At 36.0% G+C, this 22,624-nt stretch overlaps 2 protein-coding genes across 2 annotated transcripts in view; one reads left to right on the forward strand and one right to left on the reverse strand.

Moving 5' to 3' along the window:
* Nucleotides 1-14,442, forward strand: part of LOC132553531 (uncharacterized) — a 29,027-nt gene extending 14,585 nt beyond the window's left edge. The window contains exons 10-17 of the mRNA XM_060217782.1: nucleotides 96-287; nucleotides 380-491; nucleotides 4,774-4,847; nucleotides 7,000-7,193; nucleotides 8,190-8,273; nucleotides 9,398-9,479; nucleotides 10,617-10,732; nucleotides 14,235-14,442. Coding sequence (XP_060073765.1) covers nucleotides 96-287; nucleotides 380-491; nucleotides 4,774-4,847; nucleotides 7,000-7,193; nucleotides 8,190-8,273; nucleotides 9,398-9,479; nucleotides 10,617-10,732; nucleotides 14,235-14,373 — 993 coding nt within the window. The 3' untranslated portion in view covers nucleotides 14,374-14,442. The remainder of the gene's footprint in view (nucleotides 1-95; nucleotides 288-379; nucleotides 492-4,773; nucleotides 4,848-6,999; nucleotides 7,194-8,189; nucleotides 8,274-9,397; nucleotides 9,480-10,616; nucleotides 10,733-14,234) is intronic.
* A 5,210-nt stretch (nucleotides 14,443-19,652) lies between these two features.
* LOC132553367 (uncharacterized) lies at nucleotides 19,653-22,063 on the reverse strand. The gene is made up of 2 exons (XM_060217607.1): nucleotides 21,959-22,063; nucleotides 19,653-21,665 (listed from the first exon to the last, which is right to left on the reverse strand). Exons 1-2 carry the CDS (start codon nucleotides 22,061-22,063, stop codon nucleotides 19,653-19,655), a joined length of 2,118 nt encoding a protein of 705 aa, XP_060073590.1.
* Nucleotides 22,064-22,624: the final 561 nt, after the last annotated feature.

A 22,624-nucleotide genomic window follows, 5' to 3' on the forward strand; every position in this document is an offset into this window, starting at 1 on the left:
TAAAATATGAAAAGAATACATTTAAGTAACTCATCTAGAAGTCTGTGTGTTCCGCATGCATCACCTTGCATTAACCACTGACAAAATCATTACAGGCCTTCAGTATTGAGGCGAATATGTGCTTTTTGGCGATGGACCTTCATGAGTACAACCTCTCCGAGTACTTAGCCCTGAAACAGATTGACATCAACCATGACCCATTGACTATCAACAAGATGGCATGGCAGATACTGAAGGGCATGGCGTCTCTACACGACAGCTGTGACGTAATACACGAAAACATCATGGTGAGAATGCATGCATTTTTCTGTTGCATTACTTTAAATAAGTGAATGCCTTAATGTCATAGTTTTGATTTATTCCATCTTTTGTTCTACAGCCTAGTAACGTTTTGGTTGATGTAGAAGAGAAGCTGCGTTTGAGCGAGTACTCTCTGCCACCTCCCCTCGGTGGCAATGTTCGCACTCTGATCCCAACTTCCCCGATGCCAGGTAAGATTACAGTCCCGAACCTAATTAACGAAGGGATAGTTATTGCGTTTTGTAATGATTTCATGTTTTATTGTATATGTTTTTTATCAAGCATTTTAGTCGTTTGGAGTTATTGCAATTCTTTCCGAATTGTTTGAATCTCGTCGGAACAGCTAGCCATGGATTTCCGTCTCATCTTTAAGACTTCATTAGCATTGAAAAGATCAATGGTAGCTGCAAATGTAAAACCATGATAAAACTGGCCGCGTGGTTTCTGTTTGAAATCTTTGCTTCTTTTTCAATCTAATCGAACTGCTCTGTAGCATCCTAATTAAGTTTTACTCCTCAACATAAACGCCTCATTACTATCACATATACCATGTAATAGCTTTCTTTGCAGTCTTGCAATAATGAAGAAAACCTGTCGGAAGGAATTTCCGGTCATTGTGTACTATGTTTCTATTACATTTTGTCGGTTGACATTTGGGAATTCAGCAATTTAGTAACTTGATAAAGAAAAAGTAATAATAATTTTTGCCATTAAGATTTACGAACGATTTAATCAAATCATATATCATCACTGGAGTGATGGGATATAGGAAAATTCTCAGTAGTCATGCGATTACATCTCTTTTTTAAAGTTTTTACCAATCAAACAATTGCTTTATTTTTTTTTTGTCACAGGCATTTTCCTATTTCTCTACTCTGGTATTTAAAATATTTTTTTAAGTAGATCTTACCAGGTTACAGCATAAAATGATAAACTTTCTCGTGTGGAGTCTATTTAGAATGGTGTCATTTTTTTTTGGTCTACGTAACATAAAAGTACCGAATGTCAAATCACTTGATGCTTTTTTCGAAGGTGAACGTTGGACTCGAAAAAAATAAAATATTCTAGACTAGTTTCATAAAATCTCACATGAAATGGAAGCCTCATTTGAGATCCTATACATACACTAAATAATGGCTACATTGCTTGTGCCGTTTCGTTTGTGACAAGTCGTTTCGTTAACATCTGTAACAATAACGTTAAAGAGCCATGCGTATCCTGTTACATGGAATTAGTAGCCTTTGCATAGTATTGCCGATTCAAGTTTTGATTTTTTTCAATTTGTTTGAAAAAGAGACTAAAATGACAGTAAATCGAACCATTATGCTACACTAAGGAATATTATTATGTCATCTTACCAATTAAAACGTGATCAAAAAAATAGAAAAATTGAAATAAGGTATTTAACATATGTTTTGAATGTTGTTACATGACTTCACATGGAGCTTCTGTCACCTCAACCATTGCCAAAGTCAAACCGACGGACTGACGGCATTTTTTACTACTAGAGATTGGCCTCTTCATATGAACTACTGTTGATATAAACTTTCTTTAACATTACATGTTGTTAAAACCATCGTGAGTTGCGATTTTCTGTTCCGTGTGCGTGACGCGGCTACAAATGTTTTCAGCTGAAAAAACCCTGACAATATTGATATTCTTTTCGTACTGTTTATCTGCTTATGATTGTTACTATCTGGAGGTAAAGATGGTTGATGATAAAGATGATTTAATTTGGGGAAAGCGATGATCTGATTGCTGAGCTATTACACTTGAATGTAGACAGAGTCGCTGATCTGATTGCTGAGCTATTACACTTGAATGTAGACAGAGTCGCTGATCTGATTGCTGAGCTATTACACTTGAATGTAGAGGGAGTTGCTGTAATGCTACCAGCAGTCATATATCAAGTTAATTACAGGTTACATAGGAAAGTCACCTTTTTGAGTTTAATTTATTTGAATTTCTAAAAGAAATTATTCAAACTTCGTTCGTCTTACTTTGTTAGCAAGTTGATTTCTATGACTTGCGTTACAACAACAAAAAATCAGCGTGACATATAAGGCCCTTGGTCTCTAGTTAAAATGAATGACCTTGACATACTTTCCAATTCATCAGGTCAGTTGTTTAAAATTGTTTACGTGACGTCTTTTGAATGACAAATGTACTGATATTATGTTAGCGGCATGACAAAGAAATAATTTTGAGTTCCGTGTCCTGAATAGTTATACAAGTGAATAACGCTTTTTCATAGAAATTTGAGTTGGATACGGCAGAGCAAAACAATGAATAAAACTGCATCATACATCTGTGTCATCCTTCGAAGACTTTTTTCTTTATGGGCTGCAGAACAGTTGAGCAATTCAAGCATATCGGCTCTTATAGTGTTTCTCGATGTAAAGGAACTTAAATACTTGAATGGGGATACGCGACACGTGTGTAATTCCATGGAAATTGAATTGATGGCATTATTACACGGTAGTCATTGAAAAAAAAAGATCAAAACCGTCGATAAACGAGACTGACCATGGTGTTGCAAAGTTTTGTTCAAAAGATGCAGGTTGGTGAAAATTATTTCTATGGTCGCCATAGTGATCTCACTGAGAAATATTCTATATCTTTGTGTGATATGAAGCTTGCACGTGTTTTGTGATCATTAGTTGCCTGTTGTTTCCATTGTTGTATACCTTGCTTCTCATTTGAGAACGTAACACCAATTAATCCGATTGACCAAGGTTTACATGGCTGGTGTCGTCGATGAAGCAGATGACGCTTACTCTTCCGGAACACCTGGTTTAATTCTCCTAATATTTTTTTCAGTAGACTCCGTGTAAATCTGTCTTTTGTTTATATTTGGCCTTTGTTTTATGGAATTTGAGTTTGGATTATGATAATGTAGACATGTTGGAATTTTATCGATGTTTTTGCTACTTATCAAAGTACAGCTGTATTGCTAACATTAGAAAGGAATGTCATTCGAATATGTCTTCATTAGCACACTTTTACTCTTGTTTTCCTTCAATATCTTATGGTTATGTTTGCGTTATCGTTATCTAGAATGCGTTCTTTACATTGGAGCTTGATGAACTGTTGTGTGTTACATACGTTTTAAGTTCATCACCGATTTACACTGACATTGCCATCTTTCTTTTACTTCCTTTGTATGTCGTACCTTTAGTTGTTCTTCATGAACATGATTTTGTAATGATTTATCAAGCGATCTTAATTTCAGCGCGACCTGTCGACGTAGTAGTAATACATCACTATAGGTTTCGGAAAGTTGATATGAAACAGAACTTGATGTTTATGAGATGAACATTTATTGAGAATAATTTGACTCCTTTCCTCGTGTTCTATTTTCATTTTACAGCAATAGGATTGTTAAGGCAGGTCAGATAGATATCTTTTAGTGTTAATTTTGCATTTAACACTATTGGTTTTTCAGTGGCAGCAGTTTGAATTTTACACTAACCACTAGTTAGCTTTAACTCACCTTTGAACAACCGGGGCCTGTTGTTATTTAGGTTGTAAAGGCAGACACGATAGCCATAATGTCACAGCTGATTACAGTTCCGCTAATTACGTACACAAGTTTGTTCATAAAAAATCCTTTATTGTGTGGTATTGAAATGATAACAGGGTAGCTTTATGGTCAAATTTACTATGAAACAAAAGTGATTGTGTTCTGTCACCACGTTGTAATGTAACGAATGGGGTATTGCGATAAAATTGTTCTGCTATCTCACTTTCATAAAAGATATAGGCGTTTCATGTTACCCGAGTTATGGTTTTGTCATCAAAATCACGAAAGAGTTACGACAGTAAGCGGTCATACAGGGTACCAATAAAGAAGGTGTAGCCTGTAGGTCACGACACTATTTATAGGTTGTTCATGGTTAAGTGGATAGGGCAGCACGTGTGTAATCTTTGTAATGTATTTTGGTGGCATAATGTCAATAAAAGCAAGCGTTGTCATTTCTGAATATAAGAATAACTTTTAGGAGATTTCAATGCCAAATGCAAAGATGGTTAAAATGGTTTTTGACGTTTTACGGACAAAAATGAATGAGGGGGTTGGGTGGGGGTGGAAGTGGAGGTGGGGAATGGAGTGTGATGGACGAGCAACAGAATATATCCAATTGAAAATACCCTCAAAACTTATTGTAACACAATATAACCACTACATAAGGAATATTGTTAGATGGACAGATGGACAATTTGTATAAGCTTAGTTACTTAAAATGTTTGCATAATCTGATAAAAAATATTTTATAGAAAAGTCTTTGCTCACTTTTTTTCGAATTCGAGTTAAAACTTAGTTTTGTGTGTTCATCAGCATTTTCTGTGTTCTTGTTATCCTCACACAGATAGTTATTTTCTACATGAAGACACAATTATTTTCATGAAGGTCACTTAATGAAGATGAAAATGTACATTGTATTAACGAGTAAACCTGAGGACCATTTATTTCAGCCGACAGGTACTGCTGGATGCCGACAGAGATCGTGACGGAATCTGGAACCTACAACAAACAGTCAGACATCCAGGTAAAGTACCTTAGCTCCTTTACATTTACGTTTCTTCATCATATACATGAACCCAGTATAGCCTCATTTGTATTAATATGTTCCATACAAATAATTTCCATACATGGCCCAATCTATATGCCTTTTTATCTTAATTCATCTTCATCTTCACTTGTGTAATGCACTTATGATCAAATTCCTTTATGAATTTCGTAAACGTAGGTAAACATATTTATCATACACTTCTTTATCAGGAGACCGTGGTCGTTTTTATTGAAGACAAATTTAACAAATGTGTTCTTTATTAATGGCATGCTGACATTATCCAGCCTGCGGTCAAATTTCGAATGGCCGAACGCCAAATACCAGGAACGAGTCAATTTTAGTCTCAATTTCAACTATATTATTTCAGTCTCAAATGCTATGTCGATGACTTAAGTGTCCTTGTAAGGAGGTAGCAGAAAATAGATTGACAGATATCAGTGTCGCCTTGACATTTTAGAGGAAAAGTACATCTATCTCTAGAAATTAAACAATAGGACAAACCTTCAGAAATTGATATTCCAGATTTACCCTTAATCACTTACATGTTAGTCTAAGTGTTATTTCTGTCGATGTGTCTCTGCCCACATTCGGATGTCTCCAGCTGACAGAGTCTTTGTTAGATGTGGTGGTAGTTGCCTCTGTTGTTGATATTGCGTAATACGATTCCAGCCTATGTTCCTCACAAGATCGCACAATCGGTTATCTGAACAATAGAAAAATCATAAGCATCTATGATGGACCAATTAGTGTGTACAAGTAATCTGCCCCAGACAACGAGAAAATAATGATCCTTTTACTTGGAGTGACATTGTAATGTGTAGTATCGTTATCTGACAAGTTTTACTTTAAATGTATATTCTAACACCACGACTACGTTGTAATCCATTTCACTTATTAACGCGATCTTAATCAACATTAAACTGATGTTGATTAATCCTATATTCACTCACGAACGGATATGATGAAATCAATTCTTTATGTCTACCGAAGTCAGTCCATTACTACAGTAACATGATTATACAATCTTCACGTCACCCAACGCGTTCTTTTAAGGCCTTACTTATCACGCAATCTGAATTCAATTCTAGTTGTTGTCATTACATCGCACCGGTAATGTCTGACGGCCTATTCGATGTTCATCGTTTGTAACGCATAGCGTATATAGCTTTTAGCTAGCTAGTGCTCGAGGCGGAACCAACTCTAGTAGGTTAGGAATAATCCTTTGAAGTGTATTGAAAAAGGAACCCAATCATAGGTTAAGTTTTTGATTGGCGCTCATCCAGTATTCCAAATCTGAGTGAGTGTTTACCAAACACTGCAGAGCGTTCATATTGTTAATGCAACTAGGCACATAATGAGTATAGAATATTGCTATTCATTTTACGTTGAAGCAATAATGTGTCTTTCACATGAAAGAGTGCGGGTACCCGTGACAAAAAATGTTGTCAGAATACATTTTAATGCTTCTTATTGGTGTGGAGTAAACAGACTCGAATAGTAGCGTCTGTAATTCAATAAAATGCCAAATCAATGCGGTTACTTCTCGATCTTAATTGACTTCTATTCCGGAGGACACAGACATCCCAAATCATAATTAAATTAGAATACGCATTTGTTTTGTCGCTTTTGATTGTCTTCTTTTCCAAGTTGATTTCGTTGCAGTTGTGCTGTGACTTGGAGAAAGTAGTGGATCGCCAGGGGTATGGATGTATAATTAGTTACCGATAACCATCCATGGCAACCGAACCAAACCGAAGTCACTCATCTGACGCATTACACACATTTCATATTTACCTATTCTGACCATGTTATTTGTTTCGTTAAATATCATAGAATTTTATGTATCAATAAGAAATACATAAATAAACACATCTACAATATCCAAATAAAGAAAATATAAATATGTAAATACTTAAATACTTATTGAAAGCTAATTGATGTTTTGCGGAATATACCCTCTTATGAGTGCAAATGTGACTTTATCGTGTATTTTTGGTACAGATTCTGATATCGTCTGAATATTAATTTTTTATTTATTTTTTTCTAATTTTAATAACCAGTTATATAATGAATGATCGCGTACATCGGCGCGATGGTGCGTCTGCTGTGCTCGTGTGTCTCTTTATAGGTAACAGGAATGTTATTGTACTACGTACTGACCGGGGGGGAACACCCATACGGAGATAACAACCTTGCAATACAAGTCAGCATCCAGCAAAACTGGCCGGATATCAAGTACCTCGGCGACGAAGTCAACGATTTGCTGTCCAACATGTTATGTATGCCACCTGATAACAGACCATGTATAGGCGATCTACTGAAGTAAGCCATTTCTATCTAGCACATCAACTGTGGGATCGTTTCGAAAACGATACCAAAAAATTCCAAGACTTACACTTAATTATACGTCTCGAGTACCACGCTTCTCATTATCACCTGGAGAAAGCAGATATGTACGCAGAAAGAAATCCGATTAGAGCTTAACAAAAAAACTAAAATATGGCACTTTAATTGGACAAATTAACGGTAAACTGAAGGTGAAATTCAGGAGAGATGGTCATACATATACATTTAGGTACATTTCGGGTTGGATTATGAGAAAGAGAAATCAAGTTCAACACAAAACCTAAGAAACTCTAATATAAGACAATAAACTAACAATTTGCAATTAACATCAAAGAAAAGGTGAAAACTGAATCTAAGCTTTGAGTTTGGATAACATGTATATATAAACTTTTAAATGATGGTCAAATTTATTAGCAAGGTTCAATTAACATTAAATGTGTTGGAGAAATTCTAAATCTGAAATGTCTACTTTGATGGTTATATATATATAGATTCAAGGGTTTCTTTATAATGGATATGTACTTGTGGAGAAATAAAGCTAAATACCAAACACTAAGCATGGTATAATGCATTAACAAGAATCTGATTAATTGTCAACTAATTGAAGCAGGCACTAAGATGATCTCGCTAGCTTATCACCGTTAAGAAGGTTTGGCGATCATCGCACTTGTATTTGTTTGTCGAAGCCCCCCCCCCCCCTTGAGAAAACGTAACGCCTATATCTCGCTATGCGACTGCGTCGCACGTGAGACAAAAACATCAATATATAACAAATCATGTAGTCTTTTACTTTTTGTGGTTTCGATTTCGAGGCTGATGAAAATGTCACATCCTCGGGTGGAAAGGTAATCTCAATTTGTGCCAGATAGCAGTGTGAATTAAAGCGGTATCGGAATCGGACTTCAACTAACCATTGAACTCAGGCTACTCCGAAAAAAGATCAAAAATAAAACTATTTGACGTTGGTTTCAGGCATCCGTACTTCTGGGCTGACGAGAAGCGACTTCGATTTGTCCTTATCGCTGGTTCGGACGTCCTCCGGGACATGAAGCTGGGGTGAGTGTTCTGATAACGTATACTGTTACTGTATCAGTATCACGCTATCGGCGGCTTGCCTTAGATAACGGTATACACAGATATCTCAAACAACCAGTGACGTATCACGGCTCTATGAAATTAACAGTTTTGCAAATGTCTTTATAAAAGTAGTTACCTCATTCATTTGGTTTCATTGTGAATCGACATTTCTCTTTTATAGCGAAATAATGAAATCCAATGTAATAAATCGATTCTGTTTAGCCAGGCGTGTGATTTGCACACGAGGAAAGCTGGAAAATCAAAACAAATTATTTTTACATCAAATTAGACGTGTAATGTGCAAAGTAATTTAATGTCTGTCTGAAGTAATAACTAGCAACAAGGTTGATTGGTGAATAGTTTCTCGTTATTAGTCCAACAAGTTGATAATAAAACGAGCTCCCATTGGAATTAATGATGATAATATGCAAAAATATACAGTTACTGCCGCTGATTAAAAAAAAAATCTGGGAAAATTTCCACGTGTTAATTAGGGTAAGATTAGATGTCACACGTGCTGCTCGCCTTTCGTGACGCCATATCACAGGTAAAATAAAGCTGTATAGTTATGCTAGAACGTGAAGCCTGAATAGGACCTATATGAGTTTAAATACCGACCCCTCACGGAAAGGATTTTCCGACTTTCGGTTCGAAGACGACGTGAATACAAAACTTAGATCTCAATAGCTTTTCATACAACGGTATCGTCTTGAGTATTTCTCAGATAGGATAATTCTACCTATATGAAAATACATATTTTTTTTGTTCGATTTTTTGTTAAAATTGCGCGGTAGCTTTAAAACACTCCTGTAGTGTTCTACTTTACAGAATTCAACGTTAGAAGGTAAATGCTTACATTCCAGGGTCGTTTCACGGCATGTTAGATAAATCTTCTCTTTTTGTTGTATAATAAAGTATATAGAACACGTAGCATTGTATCATTTCAAATCTTTAACTATCGAGAATGCTTACGTTTGTAGTATTTTTAATTTTGGTACTTCAAGCCTTCTAAGCTTTGTAATATTTCGTACTTTTGGAAAATCAAGATAGCTTAACTTTTTTAACAATTAATTTTTAGACATCAAGGATGCTTTGTATTTCAGAGTGCCAACTTTTGGAGGGACAGGGGGGACTATGATCGACATTATCAATGCAGTTGGTTGTGACACTTTCGCTAACGATTGGGTACGTATTCGACTAGTTATTGGGCACGTGCTTGCTACTCAGAAACAACCTTTGCACTTCTCTCCTTGTCTGTTCTAGATCTATTTGTCACCCTGCTGGTTATTTTCCGGTAATATGAAAACGTTGCAGTTTACAAAATTTCACTTTAATGCTAAAATTGCGTTGAATGTTTTTTGGTTAAATGAATCACTTTTCCAGAAGAAGACTCGTCCCTTTATCAGTGTTAGACTTATTATGATATTTACAAGATATACTGTTATGTACGGCCCATTATCCAGTGAATTCGCCCATATAATATATTTTGTATATGCAACTAATGTCAAACATCTTATATAATATATAATATAATATAATTATAATATAGACAATGTCGTTACTTCATAACGAGAAAAAGGCGTAACAAAATGGCTGCCTCCATTTTATAAACGTTTTGTTTTTAAAACTTGTCAAAATACAAAATTTCTGAGACCTGTGATAGAGAAGTATTTTGTTTATTCTTCATATGGAATTTTGAAATATTCATTCAAGTTTCCTCGTCAAGGCACGCAGAAGTTCAACATTATGACTTGTTTCATAAAATCTCATGAAATAAAAACTCATTTGAAAATATATACATATATAATATGTTTCAAAACTTGTACGGAATTTAGTACAAATTCAGGGAGTTTCATGCGTACCTATGAAACGTACAAAGAACAAACAGAAATATCATATTCATCTGCCTCTAAGTTGTGTACAACAATGGGCAATGATTTGAATGTCAATGAGTTTGTATTTATAGTTACCACTCTACATCAGGAGTCGCATTTTTTCTCCTTCATTACATCAAAAACACAGACCACCATTTACTGAAATCAGTGTGCAGATCATTAGATGTTAGAAAACGGTTTTTAACACTGATCTCTTAATGCATGGCGTGTATTAAACTTGATATTCATACAAGTATCAGTTGATGTGTCACATTGCAAAAGCATTTAGAGTTGTTTATTACCTTAGTTTTGTCAAACCTTCATATCAAACATCTCGCGTCTTACATATTTGATGTAGAATTTGGAATTTGTTTGGAATGGTGTTGAAAGAAGAGTTATGCAAATACTGCATATATTTTTGTTATCGATTCGAAATTTGTTCCAACAGATGTCACGGGTTGATCCAGTCATTATGAAGGAGATGAGGTCATTCCGTCAATACAAAAACACTCTAGTGGAATTGGTACTCTTTGTTTACAACTGCTGTCTTCACTTCGAAAAAATGTAAGTTCGACCATATAAGTATCATAAGCAAAGAACATCCACAAAAGACGTATATTAAATATAACAATAATGCATTGTTACAGGACGCATTTACAAAGGGAAGAGGTTACCTCTTTTGATAACGGACGAGTTTGCTTTCCTCATACACACCGTGATATTCCGCAATTGCGAAACACCGGATTTCTATCTCACCCACCGTGATATTCCGCAATTGCGAAACACCGGATTTTCATCTTACCCACGTGATATTCCGCCATAGCGAATTACCAGATTCTCCTCATACACCCCATGATAATCCGCAATTTCGAAACACCGGATTTCCATCTTACCCACCGTGACATTCCGCAATAGCAAACACCGGATTTCCATCTTACCCACCGTGACATTCCGCAATAGCAAACACCGGTTTTCCATCTTACCCACCGTGACATTCCGCAATAGCAAACACCGGATTTCCATCTTACCCACCGTGATATTCCGCAATAGCAAACACCGGATTTCCATCTTACCCACCGTGATATTCCGCAATAGCAAACACCGGATTTCCATCTTACCCACCGTGATATTCCGCAATAGCAAACACCGGATTTCCATCTTACCCACCGTGACATTTCGCAATAGCACACACCAGATTTCCATCTTACCCACCGTGACATTCCGCTATAGCAAACACCGGATTTCCATCTTACCCACCGTGATATTTCGCAATAGCAAACACAGGATTTCCATCTTACCCACCGTGATATTCCGCAATTGTGAATTAGCAGATTCTCCTCATACACCCCGTGATAATCGGCAATTGCGAAACACCGGATTTCCATCTTAACCTACAATCTACAACGTAGATGTTATAGACGTCAGTATTACAATGTCAACAATTATTTCAGACATTTACATGGTGGGTGCCGTCCATGAAGCAGAAGACGTATATCCTTCCGAAACACCAGATCTAATTTTCCTTGCACTTTTTTGCCAGGGTCCGTGTAAATCTTTCTTTTGTTCGTATTTTTCTTTTGAATTTGGCGTTGAATTAAGATATTTTTGCACGTCGGTATTTTCTGAGTGATTTTGAAATTGAACAAATGAACAAAACTCGCCAATAAACTTGTACATACACGTATTCTTGAAATGATATTTCATATCTAAGTCAAACTTTGCAAGACATTTTAACATATCTACCTTGTTTACTCGACATACATTGTAAAACGAATAATGCCTACTGCTGCTTGATTATTTTAAATTGAGAACGCCAATCAGTTGGCAATAGTGTTCATTGCATTATCATGTTAATAAACGAGGGAATGAAAAAAACATGAAACGAAGGGCTTTAGTGAACGTTCATGCCAATGAGAGCCCATGTTGTTTTTGCATTACTGTACAGAATAAAGGTTTCTCAACTGTGGTCTTGTCGGCCTGGCTCCGATTGCTCTAATACAAGTAACCACTGCTTACCTCTAACCAGTCTTAACAACTGGATTGTTTAAAAAATCTAATTAATAAATATGGGATTCTATATGATGAGTTCCATTAGGAATATGATTTATGAAGCGAGTACAAGAATGTTCATTTCAAAGGCGATCTGAAATGAAAAATTCTCAGACGCGCTTCATAAATCGCATCAGATGGAACGGATAGTAAATCCTTCACTTCACCTGATCGATAATTCAGGAAAATATTGCAGAAAAAGGACATTGCAAAGTCACACGTGAGGCAATTTCGGCTGTATATCTATCGTCTCCATTGTTACGTCATTTGCAATAATATGAATGTGTGACGTCATTTTATAATCTAAACAAGACGTCACAATTGGTGACATTGTGTAATTAACGAGGCAATCATTTGTTAAAAATATTCAAATTTCAAATTTATATCTGTTGGCAATCTCATTTATAAAGATTGTATGTTTGAGGTTTCTTCCTGTGAATGTCCTCGTAATTACCTGAAGAGCCAAACGCGATCTAAATTTTACTTTTTGCCATAATACCATGTTCTATCACGTGATTTGCATGAACGATGGAAATTCAACTTTCAAATTTAATCAAGTACAATACACATCTTGACAAGATAATGACACAGCTCGATGACTGTGCCCACTGCCTCGCGGGGCCGTGCTCAGCAGTGTTTGCGGCCTATTATCAATATAAATTAAAATACACATATTGGCCGAGTTTAGTCTTTAAACCCGATTTGCGGTGACTGAGAACCGTAAATTAAACAATGTTTGATACCTAACTGTGCCACAAATGGTTAAACCAGATCCCTACACACTGATCATTACGAACAGGCATCATTCTTTAACTACGTACTTTGATTCAAATTAGAATTGATTTTTTCAACGTTGTATTGGTATCCGAGTGTATTCTAAAGTGAAAATTGCAATATCTTGATACATACTTGGAACATTATCTCATTACCAACATGTCATTCTGTAATTTCTTTAATTGGAGAACACGCAATTATCATGTTTAGGAAAAACAGCCTCTCGCGTTTAAGTGTGTTCTGCGGACCCCTTTCCGTTAATAAACAATTGAAATCGTTGTAGTCATGGTGTATTTTGTAGCCTTCAATGTTTGTCGTATAAGTAATTTTGGGACAGTTTTCAAAACGAAATATCTCATTGTTGTGTAATGTGCACTGATGTGTGTTGTCAAAGAGTACAGTACCGTTCTATTGCTGAAATACTTTCCATTATATCGATCTTAGATGTTGCTATATTTATTCGTATAAGAACAAGTCTCTGATACTATGACTGGAACTATAAGCATTTAAATATCTTGGAGAACGTTGACATTTTGTCATGAAACATTAATACAACCTAACTATTTGCTGCCTATCAACAGTTACGCGGGTTGTATCAAACCAGCATGGCGTCCTCGTTTCTTTAGAAAACAAATTGTCTGTTTTCGAGAATACTCAATGAATATTTTAGCAGAATTACACAACATGTAAATTATATTTGTCATTTCGTGGAATTGGTCAGGGACATTTGAACCATTTTAGTTAGAAGTATTTTTGTGATTTACAATGGTCTCGTCCAAAGTTCTTGTTCTGGCACTTTAGTACAGTAAACAGTGCGAGTTTTCTATTAGTATTCCTGTAAATACATGTAAATGTTTGTCAGATAAAGTTTACAACAACAATTCAGTCAATCTTGTTGCATTAGATCGTGTTTGGTTCCATTGAACTGGGGAGCTCGCGGTAACAGCATTTCTTCCCAGTTGATGGTATGCAAAACGATCTACTTATGTTTTGTTTGGAATGAGAGGAATATTTTGATAACCATACCATATATCACGGTAGTAAATGATATAGCATTTACTACTTGATGCGTCAAAAGATAATTTTTGTCAGCGCCAAAGCTCTCGATTTTGTCACCTCCAAAATTAGATTGTTAGATGTTATGTGACGAATGTTGAAGTAACTAATTCATCTAATTAAGATTTCTGTGTTGATATGTCTCCGTTTAAAATGACCTTATATTGCTGTCTACATTTTTTTTCAGGTCTGAAGAAGCAAGAAACGTACTAGACGAACCCTGCAAATACTTCTTGTCCAAATTCCCAACTCTCTTCATGTCCGTGTTCAGCGCCATTAAGGGGTCTGACCGATCCCAAAAGATCTGCTACAAACCATTTTTCTGAAAATATTCTCATCCTTTATCATACGGAAGAAAACGTCATGGGAATGTTATTCATAAACAGATATCTTTATCGAAGAGAAAAAAAATCACAACATTTCACGATAAAGAAGAAATTGTTGACACTGTTGTATGATGGACTGACAACACGTAATGGAAAATCATCATACGCTGTGCATCATTTTACAAATCTAATAAAAAAATTTTGATGGAAAGATTGAATAAATGATAATAGAAATAAAACATTTTAGATCGTATAATGATTAATATATACTTACAAGTTTATGGAATGTTTGCTTTTTCTCGTCGCTCATTCGTGGAGTAAGAATATAATAAATGTAGATTACAATTTTTAGAAAGTCTTGCTCGTTTGATCGCAATGAAACCAATGTTGCCCGTAAGGCTAACATGGATTTCTTACTGCTTATTTTTCATTTAAAAAGCATTCAACCACAACATGTTAATCGTCTTTCATTACCTGGAGTAATGCAAAGCGTTTCGTTTGATTTGAGGCAGGTGTTAAGATCATTTAGGTAAAGGCCTTAGTGAATGTGTTCAAGGTTAACTGAGAGGTAGTGTTTCAACAAGGATGTAAATGGGAAGTATCGATCTGCTTGGCCTGATAGGTAGGTATTAGCTGATTCGTTTTGTTATTCATTTGTTTAGGAGCCGAAAGGCTGACGAACTCCATAAATGCTTCCAATTATACACAGGGATATTGCTGTGGTCAGTACAAATACGGCCACTTTCATGACAATGATAAACGCAAGGAGTGATGTTCCGGACAATGTTCACATAAGCTGGACAATATATATATATATATTGAGTACATGTACATTTGCACTGTGACTGACCTTTCCAGATATATGCTGCTTTTGCACATTTATTTACTAATGCGTCTTGGTGTTGATAACAGTGTATCCTATACTGTTGACAGAGAACAGAAAGATATGGTGATGTTCTAAAAAACACTTTCTTCTATAAATCACCAAGTCTACAGCTTAATTTGTAGACTCTACGTCAAATCTATTGCTGAGATGTACAAAACATTTATTGGTAGAATTTGTATCAAAATCTGTAAACAATCTCCGAACTCTACAGACTATTGAGTGGTATTGACTGTGGGTAGACACGTAAGCCCCGCCATCATCGATATTAAGGGTGACTAGTTGTAATGGCGGGGACGCCAGATAAATGTTCACGTACCTCGACAAACAATTCAGTTGTATTTTTTACAGTCATCTCGTCGGTGACAGATTGTGGTAATGTTTGTTATAGAAGGTAATTGATACTGATTCAAACCTGTTTCTTTGGAGACATGCCTAGAGAACAAATGTTTTCTTAGTCTACAGTCTTGCAGTCATGAGGATCGGAATGCATCGAGTTGGTTCTTTAAACAAATCCACTTTAGATATTGTAAAACATCCGAAATTATGTCGGACACACGTTAAGCGACATTTTTATCGTTTTGTTTTTCTATTTGATTAAATATTGATTTTGTTGATAAACAATCTGGAAGTATGTTTAAAAAATTGATTTTGTTTTCTGCTGTGATCACGATTACAACGCTGGGATCTCCAACGTCTATCGACGTTCCCTCAACAGTACATCGCGGGGTAGTTACTACACATATATGATTGAAGAGTAGTTGATATTTTATTTAAGGATTAACCTTTGATTTTGTTTAGTTTATGAGCTCATAAATGGAATGGAGAATGAGATAAATTGCGTAAACGCTAAATTTATCTCGTTCTCCATTCCATTTATGAGCTCATAAACTAAACAAAATCAAAGGTTAATACTTATATTTACGATATTTTCTCTTTACTTTAAAATTAATGAAAATTCAGATATATGAAATTAATCGTAGATGTAGTCGTTTGCAGGTATCTGGACGTCATCTCCATCTTAAACGGAACAGCCACTGACAAAGCCGTTGAGAGACAGCTATGTCCCGCCCTTTTTCTCGTAAACAATAACAGAAAATAGTTCCTGCATTTCAAACATATTTATTTCAGTTAAACAACTTTGTTTTATATTTTAAAACATTTACATAAATTCATATTATCTTTTTTGATAGATAATCAGTCAGTATTATATGACTCGGCGTGTTCTAAGATATTATCCGATTGCGGATGGAATACACTATACATGTGTGACAAGGTCAACGGCGTGAAAACATTGACACGTGGTTTTCCATGTTGATTGTTTACATATATTCATGCGCGGTGATGAGGCTCACGTTCCAGACTAAAGTTATTGGGTTATAAACTGTAGTGTCTACTGGTTAGTTTATCGAGGGGCAAACAGTGGAAATTGTAAATATATTAAAACACTTCGGAATTTAACTAGGTTTATTGTTTTACAGAAATAAAAATATTACGCCTTGTTAGTCGTACGGTTCCACTGTCTCCGACATCTGAGTTTGCACATTTTTTTGGTCAATTTTGATTTCCTTGAGTACTTTGCATCACTAACAACTGTCATTTTGTTATGCTGTACAGTACTAAACATGATACATCGATCGTCTAATCTCTTCCTATTTCACATTCCAATGTTTAATCACGTGACTATCATGTGCTATTTCATTTAAAACATCTGTATGTAGGGAGAGTTCCATTTTACCTTTGTTAAAACTTACCGACCAATCCATTTGACAATATAATAAAACAATAAATTCGGTTTAAGATAAATAAGTTGTAGCACATTTACATATTTGTTAAACTATATATATATAGACATTACTTTGGAATAACTTAGCTCAGCAACAAGAAATAAGACTTCGTATCGATTTCTGAAACGACAAACGTCTGTGATATATTTACAACTGCATACCATCTCCTTCTGACAAATAGTTGACATAAATATAGACAGCGTACATAGCAACATATGTGTACAAGTTTGTATCCGATATTCTTCCGCGTTTATTTACAATAAAGATTGAAACATTGGCCTATATCAATTGTTACTGGATTGTTATGACAAGGATGTAATATCATTCAAACATGTGATATAAATACAAAATATTAACAGCGATAATCCAGATAGTATTTCTCATCGCCGACCATAATAGTTGATAAATTACAGTTGTTATCGCAAAAAACGTTTTTTATGCAAATATTCTACGTATAACCGAAGGCAATGAATATTACCCTTTTGCATATCTTTAATGTCTTCAAAGTTTTATTTTGTAACAGAAAGTGGTAATTTTTCATAAAATGCCGCATATTTTCTTTTTTTATTAAATTTTACGATAACAAGAACAGTACTTAATGCCGCAATAGGTGGCGCGAGAAATACTGTATGTAGGACTATAAAAGAAGTAATCAGGGGTGAAGATGTTAGGAGTTTAATGATAAACGATACGATCGTGAGGTTGATAGTTTAATTATGTACATCTACTTATAAATAGCATTATTACCACCAGCTGAATCTGAAATCAAGGACATGACAGAATCTTCAACATTACTTAATTTTCTAGATCTTTTTCTACAACGAAACTAACATTGGCAGCTGTCAATCATTTTATCATAAGCGTGAGGATTTCCATTTCTGGAAAGCAACACCCCGTCATCCCAACCTGAGGTGTTATCAGGTCGTAGTTGAGTTGATATTGAAGGGTATGTTCCATTATCACGATTATCGTGCAACAAGTCGTCAACTGACGGAAAACAGGATGTCAAAAGATGCAGGTAGAGGAAGTTTTATGGCCGTCATTAAGCTGGACGTGTTTGATGCTCGTTTGTTTACCTGTTGGCGCCATTGTTGTTTACCTTGCTCTCATTTCAGAGCAAGACATAACTTACTTGGATTGGCCAAGATCTACTTTGCAAGTGTTTCACTTTTTCAGGAATCATTGTTAATATTTTGTCCTGGTTTGACCGAATTTGAGTTTGGACTGAATATGTTGACATGTAATTTCTTGTTTTTATTCATGTCTATCAGATAAATAAATAAATATATTCAATTATTAGGCAATGAAAAGTATTAAATCATGATCGTTTTATAATTTGCCTTAACTAAGTTCATCAAAAATCTTGAAAAAGTAAATAGAACCATTTAATACAATTATAGATAATATTCAGCAGAGCCAAACAATCAAGTAAACTGCATCATACAATTGTTTCGTCCTTCTAGAACTGGTCAGTGATGCAACAACATAAATATGTTTCATCCTTCTAGACTCATCAGTGATGCTACATCATACAGCTGTATTATACTTCTAGACTCGTCAGTGATGCTACATCATACAGCTGTATTATACTTCTAGACTCGTCAGTGATGCTACATCATACAGCTGTTTCGTCCTCCGTGGACTTGTCAGTGATGCTACATCATACAGCTGTTTCGTCCTTCTAGGACTCGTCAGTGATGCTACATCATACAGCTGTTTCATAATTCTAGACTCGTCAGTGATGCTACATCATACAACTGTTTCATCCTTCTAGACTGACTCGTCAGTGATGCTACATCCATCATACAACTGTTTCATCATGTAGTCGTTTCACTGACTCGTCAGTGATGCTACATCCATACAGCTGTTTCATCCTTCTAGACTGACTCGTCAGTGATGCTACATCCATGCAGTCGTTTCATCCTTCTAGACTGGTCAGTGATGCTACATCATGTAGTCGTTTCACCTTCTAGACTCGTCAGTGATGCTACACCATACAGCTGTTTCGTCCTTCTAGACTTACTCGTCAGTGATGTTACATCATGCAGTCGTTTCATCCTTCTACACTGGTCAGTGATGCTATAGGCCTTTATTATGAAACCTAGGAGGCGACTAAAGAAAATCCAAAATTATCGAGAGAGAAGTTAAGACAGGGAGGTACATGTATTATGTTGTAATACTCTGGAGATTGTCATGACTTTAAATGTAATGTAGATATAGAGATCTGTGTGTATAGTATTTACTACACGTGTTATACACAAACACTATCAAATGACATTCACTGAATAACGCGTCAATCATACAAAAACCATAGTAGCATAATTCCGGAATAAGCACCGATGCAATCTGTTGAATACAAATAAATATCTTAAGTGGAGTTTAAAATTCGCCGACAATGAAATACAGAGATTACTTATTGGAGAAATCAAACACTTACATTTTAGGATAACAGTGTTGAATGGACAATCGTTCTGAATGTTTGATTAAGAAACGTTATACAAAACATTGTGGGAATTAAAAAGGTTTGAAATATTACAGAACTGTGCGATAGTTCATACGTCATTATCAATTTCCCTATATGTGTGCTTGTATGACTATACAATCACACATTAATAATTGTTGCGAAGAGCCTCTAATCTTTCTTTTGCGGGATTACTATCCGGCATCACCTCCAGTGAATCTGTAAACGACCTGATTGCCATATGTTTGTCCCCTACAATTTGGAAACTGATTCCTAGTATTGTATGAACTATCCAGTTACGGTGTCCTCCTTGTTCAGGGTCGTGGCTCGCCGCTTGTAAGTTATGAAGCTCTATGTCACGTCTTCTGGAGTTGCCAAGTTCATGGTGACACAGAAAGGATAGGAATGTCGCGTACGCTAACGGAGGAATCTGCAGCGAGCTTTTACATCTAGTAATTTCAAGGTGCAAATGAGGTAAGCATAGAGCAATGTTTTTTTTGGTAAATTCTTCACTTGGGTAAACACATGATCTCATCTTTTGGTACAACGTGGTTTCTAATCCGGGGTTCAGTCTTTGGCACTTTTCCTCACATTCCTGCGTTCCCTTATCCGCGTAAACTTTTGAAGTTGAAATCACATCAGCACTCATTAAAAGTGCTTTACGGTAATCACCGATAAGAAAGTGGAAAGTAGCCAACAACAGAAGTCCAGGGCTGGTACAAAATGACGCTTTCGGCACCAGCAAGTGTTTGGCTTTCTTCATTGCTCTATATTTCTGCTTGTTAATAGAGCTGGTGTTGTATTCTTTCAGTGGTGTACTCGCAAGACTGCAGAGTCTGGTTACAACTGCATAATAGGCTATGAATTCAGCAACATCCGTTCCTGATACAGTCAAGCCTTGGAAATATACCCCCAGTCTCTTCAAATCTGTATACTCCGAAGAAAATGATGACAGGCGTCGCAAGAATACGTCTGAATCCGTTTCACATTCACGGTACTGACGACGGCTCCTTTCTTGGTCTTTCAGCAGCAGAGTTTCGAGGTCTAAGAGTTTGACTGATTCTACTGACAAAGACGTTCGGGGCCAATTCAAGTCGTAGCAATCCATTAGAAAATGTAAAAGTTTTTGACGGTTTTCTCCTACAACTTTTCTCTGAAATAAATTATTGTTTTGAACAAAGTAGTTCGGACAGTATCCTGCTTTGACCCATGCAATTAAAACAGCGAGACAAAATCGTATACATATCAATGTGTTTTTTTCTGTCCATAAACTAGATGTAGTATTTTCAACTGCATAAAATATTATTGATTTGAGGAAATACGAACAAAGTATATCATCGTCTCCTGTAATGTGGACCAGCAAACCTTTGATCTGGTTAAGAAAATGTTTAAGTAGTCCATATATTCTAAACTGTGAGTGAGTGAAAGAACGCACCAAGATTTGTTCTGCATAGACAAACGAGATCCTCCACTGTAGTAGTGTGTCTGTTGAACACTTATCACCAACCGGAACTAGATGACATCCTTCACGCACAATCCTGTCAGTTATTGACTGAGTTGGCCATCCATGAAAACGAGTCCGGTTTTTCCATTCTTCGCCTTCTTTAGGCCAATGAGCCAGTGGAATCGCAAATGCTACATCAATTGATTCATGTGTAGATGTGTAAGTCACACATGGTCCATTAGAGTACAAAGATTTTTGAATATATGTGTCTATAAATTCTTCTCTGAAAATATCGCTAGACAGAAATATTGAATCTCCAACAGGAACGAGAGCTGCTAGAAAATCTGTCGACAGGTCGTCGCTAATCTGCACCACCTCTAATGCTACATATCCTGGCCTGCAATCAATTTCCTTTGTTAACAATAAAGTCTTGTTTACACTGTCGCTAGGATTATGGTATAAATCGAAATCAGCAACTGCAACTATGTTTGGTATAATACACATCATGTCTGTGTCTGCAGAATATATTGAAAATCCATCCCCTCTACTGCCAGCAAGGATTAAAATTGCATCATTAGTTTTCACATTTTCGATACTTGTAGCGAAGAGCCACTCTTTTCTCCTTTTTTGTACCATTTCCTCCGTTCCGTAAATATCATCAATGATACGTGTCAGTAACAATGACATTCTTTCCAGATCTTTTTCAACAAACACCTCCTGTAATGACACATTGATGCATTTTTACTGACCGACCTAAGTTATTTGTATTTACCAACTTACATACATTGAAAAAAAAAAAAAAAAAACATTCAATATGACAACGTCATGACTGATTTCTTTACCTTTGTCTTAGAATTATACAGAGGAACTATTTTCAAAATATCAATCCTGAGATATTAGCTCATCACTTGTATAGAATTATGCTATAGTAAAATTGTTAGACAGAGTGAGGCTCGTAGTTGTGATAATTTGTTATATAAGCTACCAGCAAAATTCTTCAGAAAACTTACCTCAGCCAGATTAACACTCAATTGCGGACAAGGTCCTCCCCACTTAATATGGTCAAAGTAACGCGAAGCGATGACTTTGTGGGGAGAAATTGTAGACTCAGCCATGGTGAAGTTAGCACAAGAATGATCCTGATTTCATGTTTAATATTCTTCCGAACTACATTTCGATAGCCTGGTCCACTGGCAGTTTAGTCCCGATCACTGTTCTAACATATTAGTGTCCTGACGATATATTTCGATAGCCTGGTCCACTGGCAGTTTAGTCCCGATCACTGTTCTAACATATTAGTGTCCTGACGATATATTTCGATAGCCTGATCCACTGGCAGTTTAGTCCCGATCACTGTTCTAACATATTAGTGTCCTGACGATATATTTCGATAGCCTGATCCACTGGCAGTTTAGTCTCGATCACTGTTCTAACATATTAGTGTCCTGGATATACATTTCGATAGCCTGGTCCACTGGCAGTTTAGTCCCGATCACTGTTCTAACATATTAGTGTCCTGACGATATATTTCGATATCCTGGTCCACGGGCAGTTTAGTCTCGATCATTGTTGTAACATATTAGTGTCCTGGATATACATTTCGATAGCCTGGTCCACTGGCAGTTTAGTCCCGATTTACTATTCTAACATATAAGTGTCCTTACTTTACATTTTTT

The sequence above is a fragment of the Ylistrum balloti genome, unplaced genomic scaffold (genome assembly GCF_031769215.1).
Source record: "Ylistrum balloti isolate Yb309-2 unplaced genomic scaffold, AGI_CSIRO_Ybal_v1 Utg369636, whole genome shotgun sequence".
NCBI classification, from domain to species: Eukaryota; Metazoa; Mollusca; class Bivalvia; order Pectinida; family Pectinidae; genus Ylistrum; species Ylistrum balloti.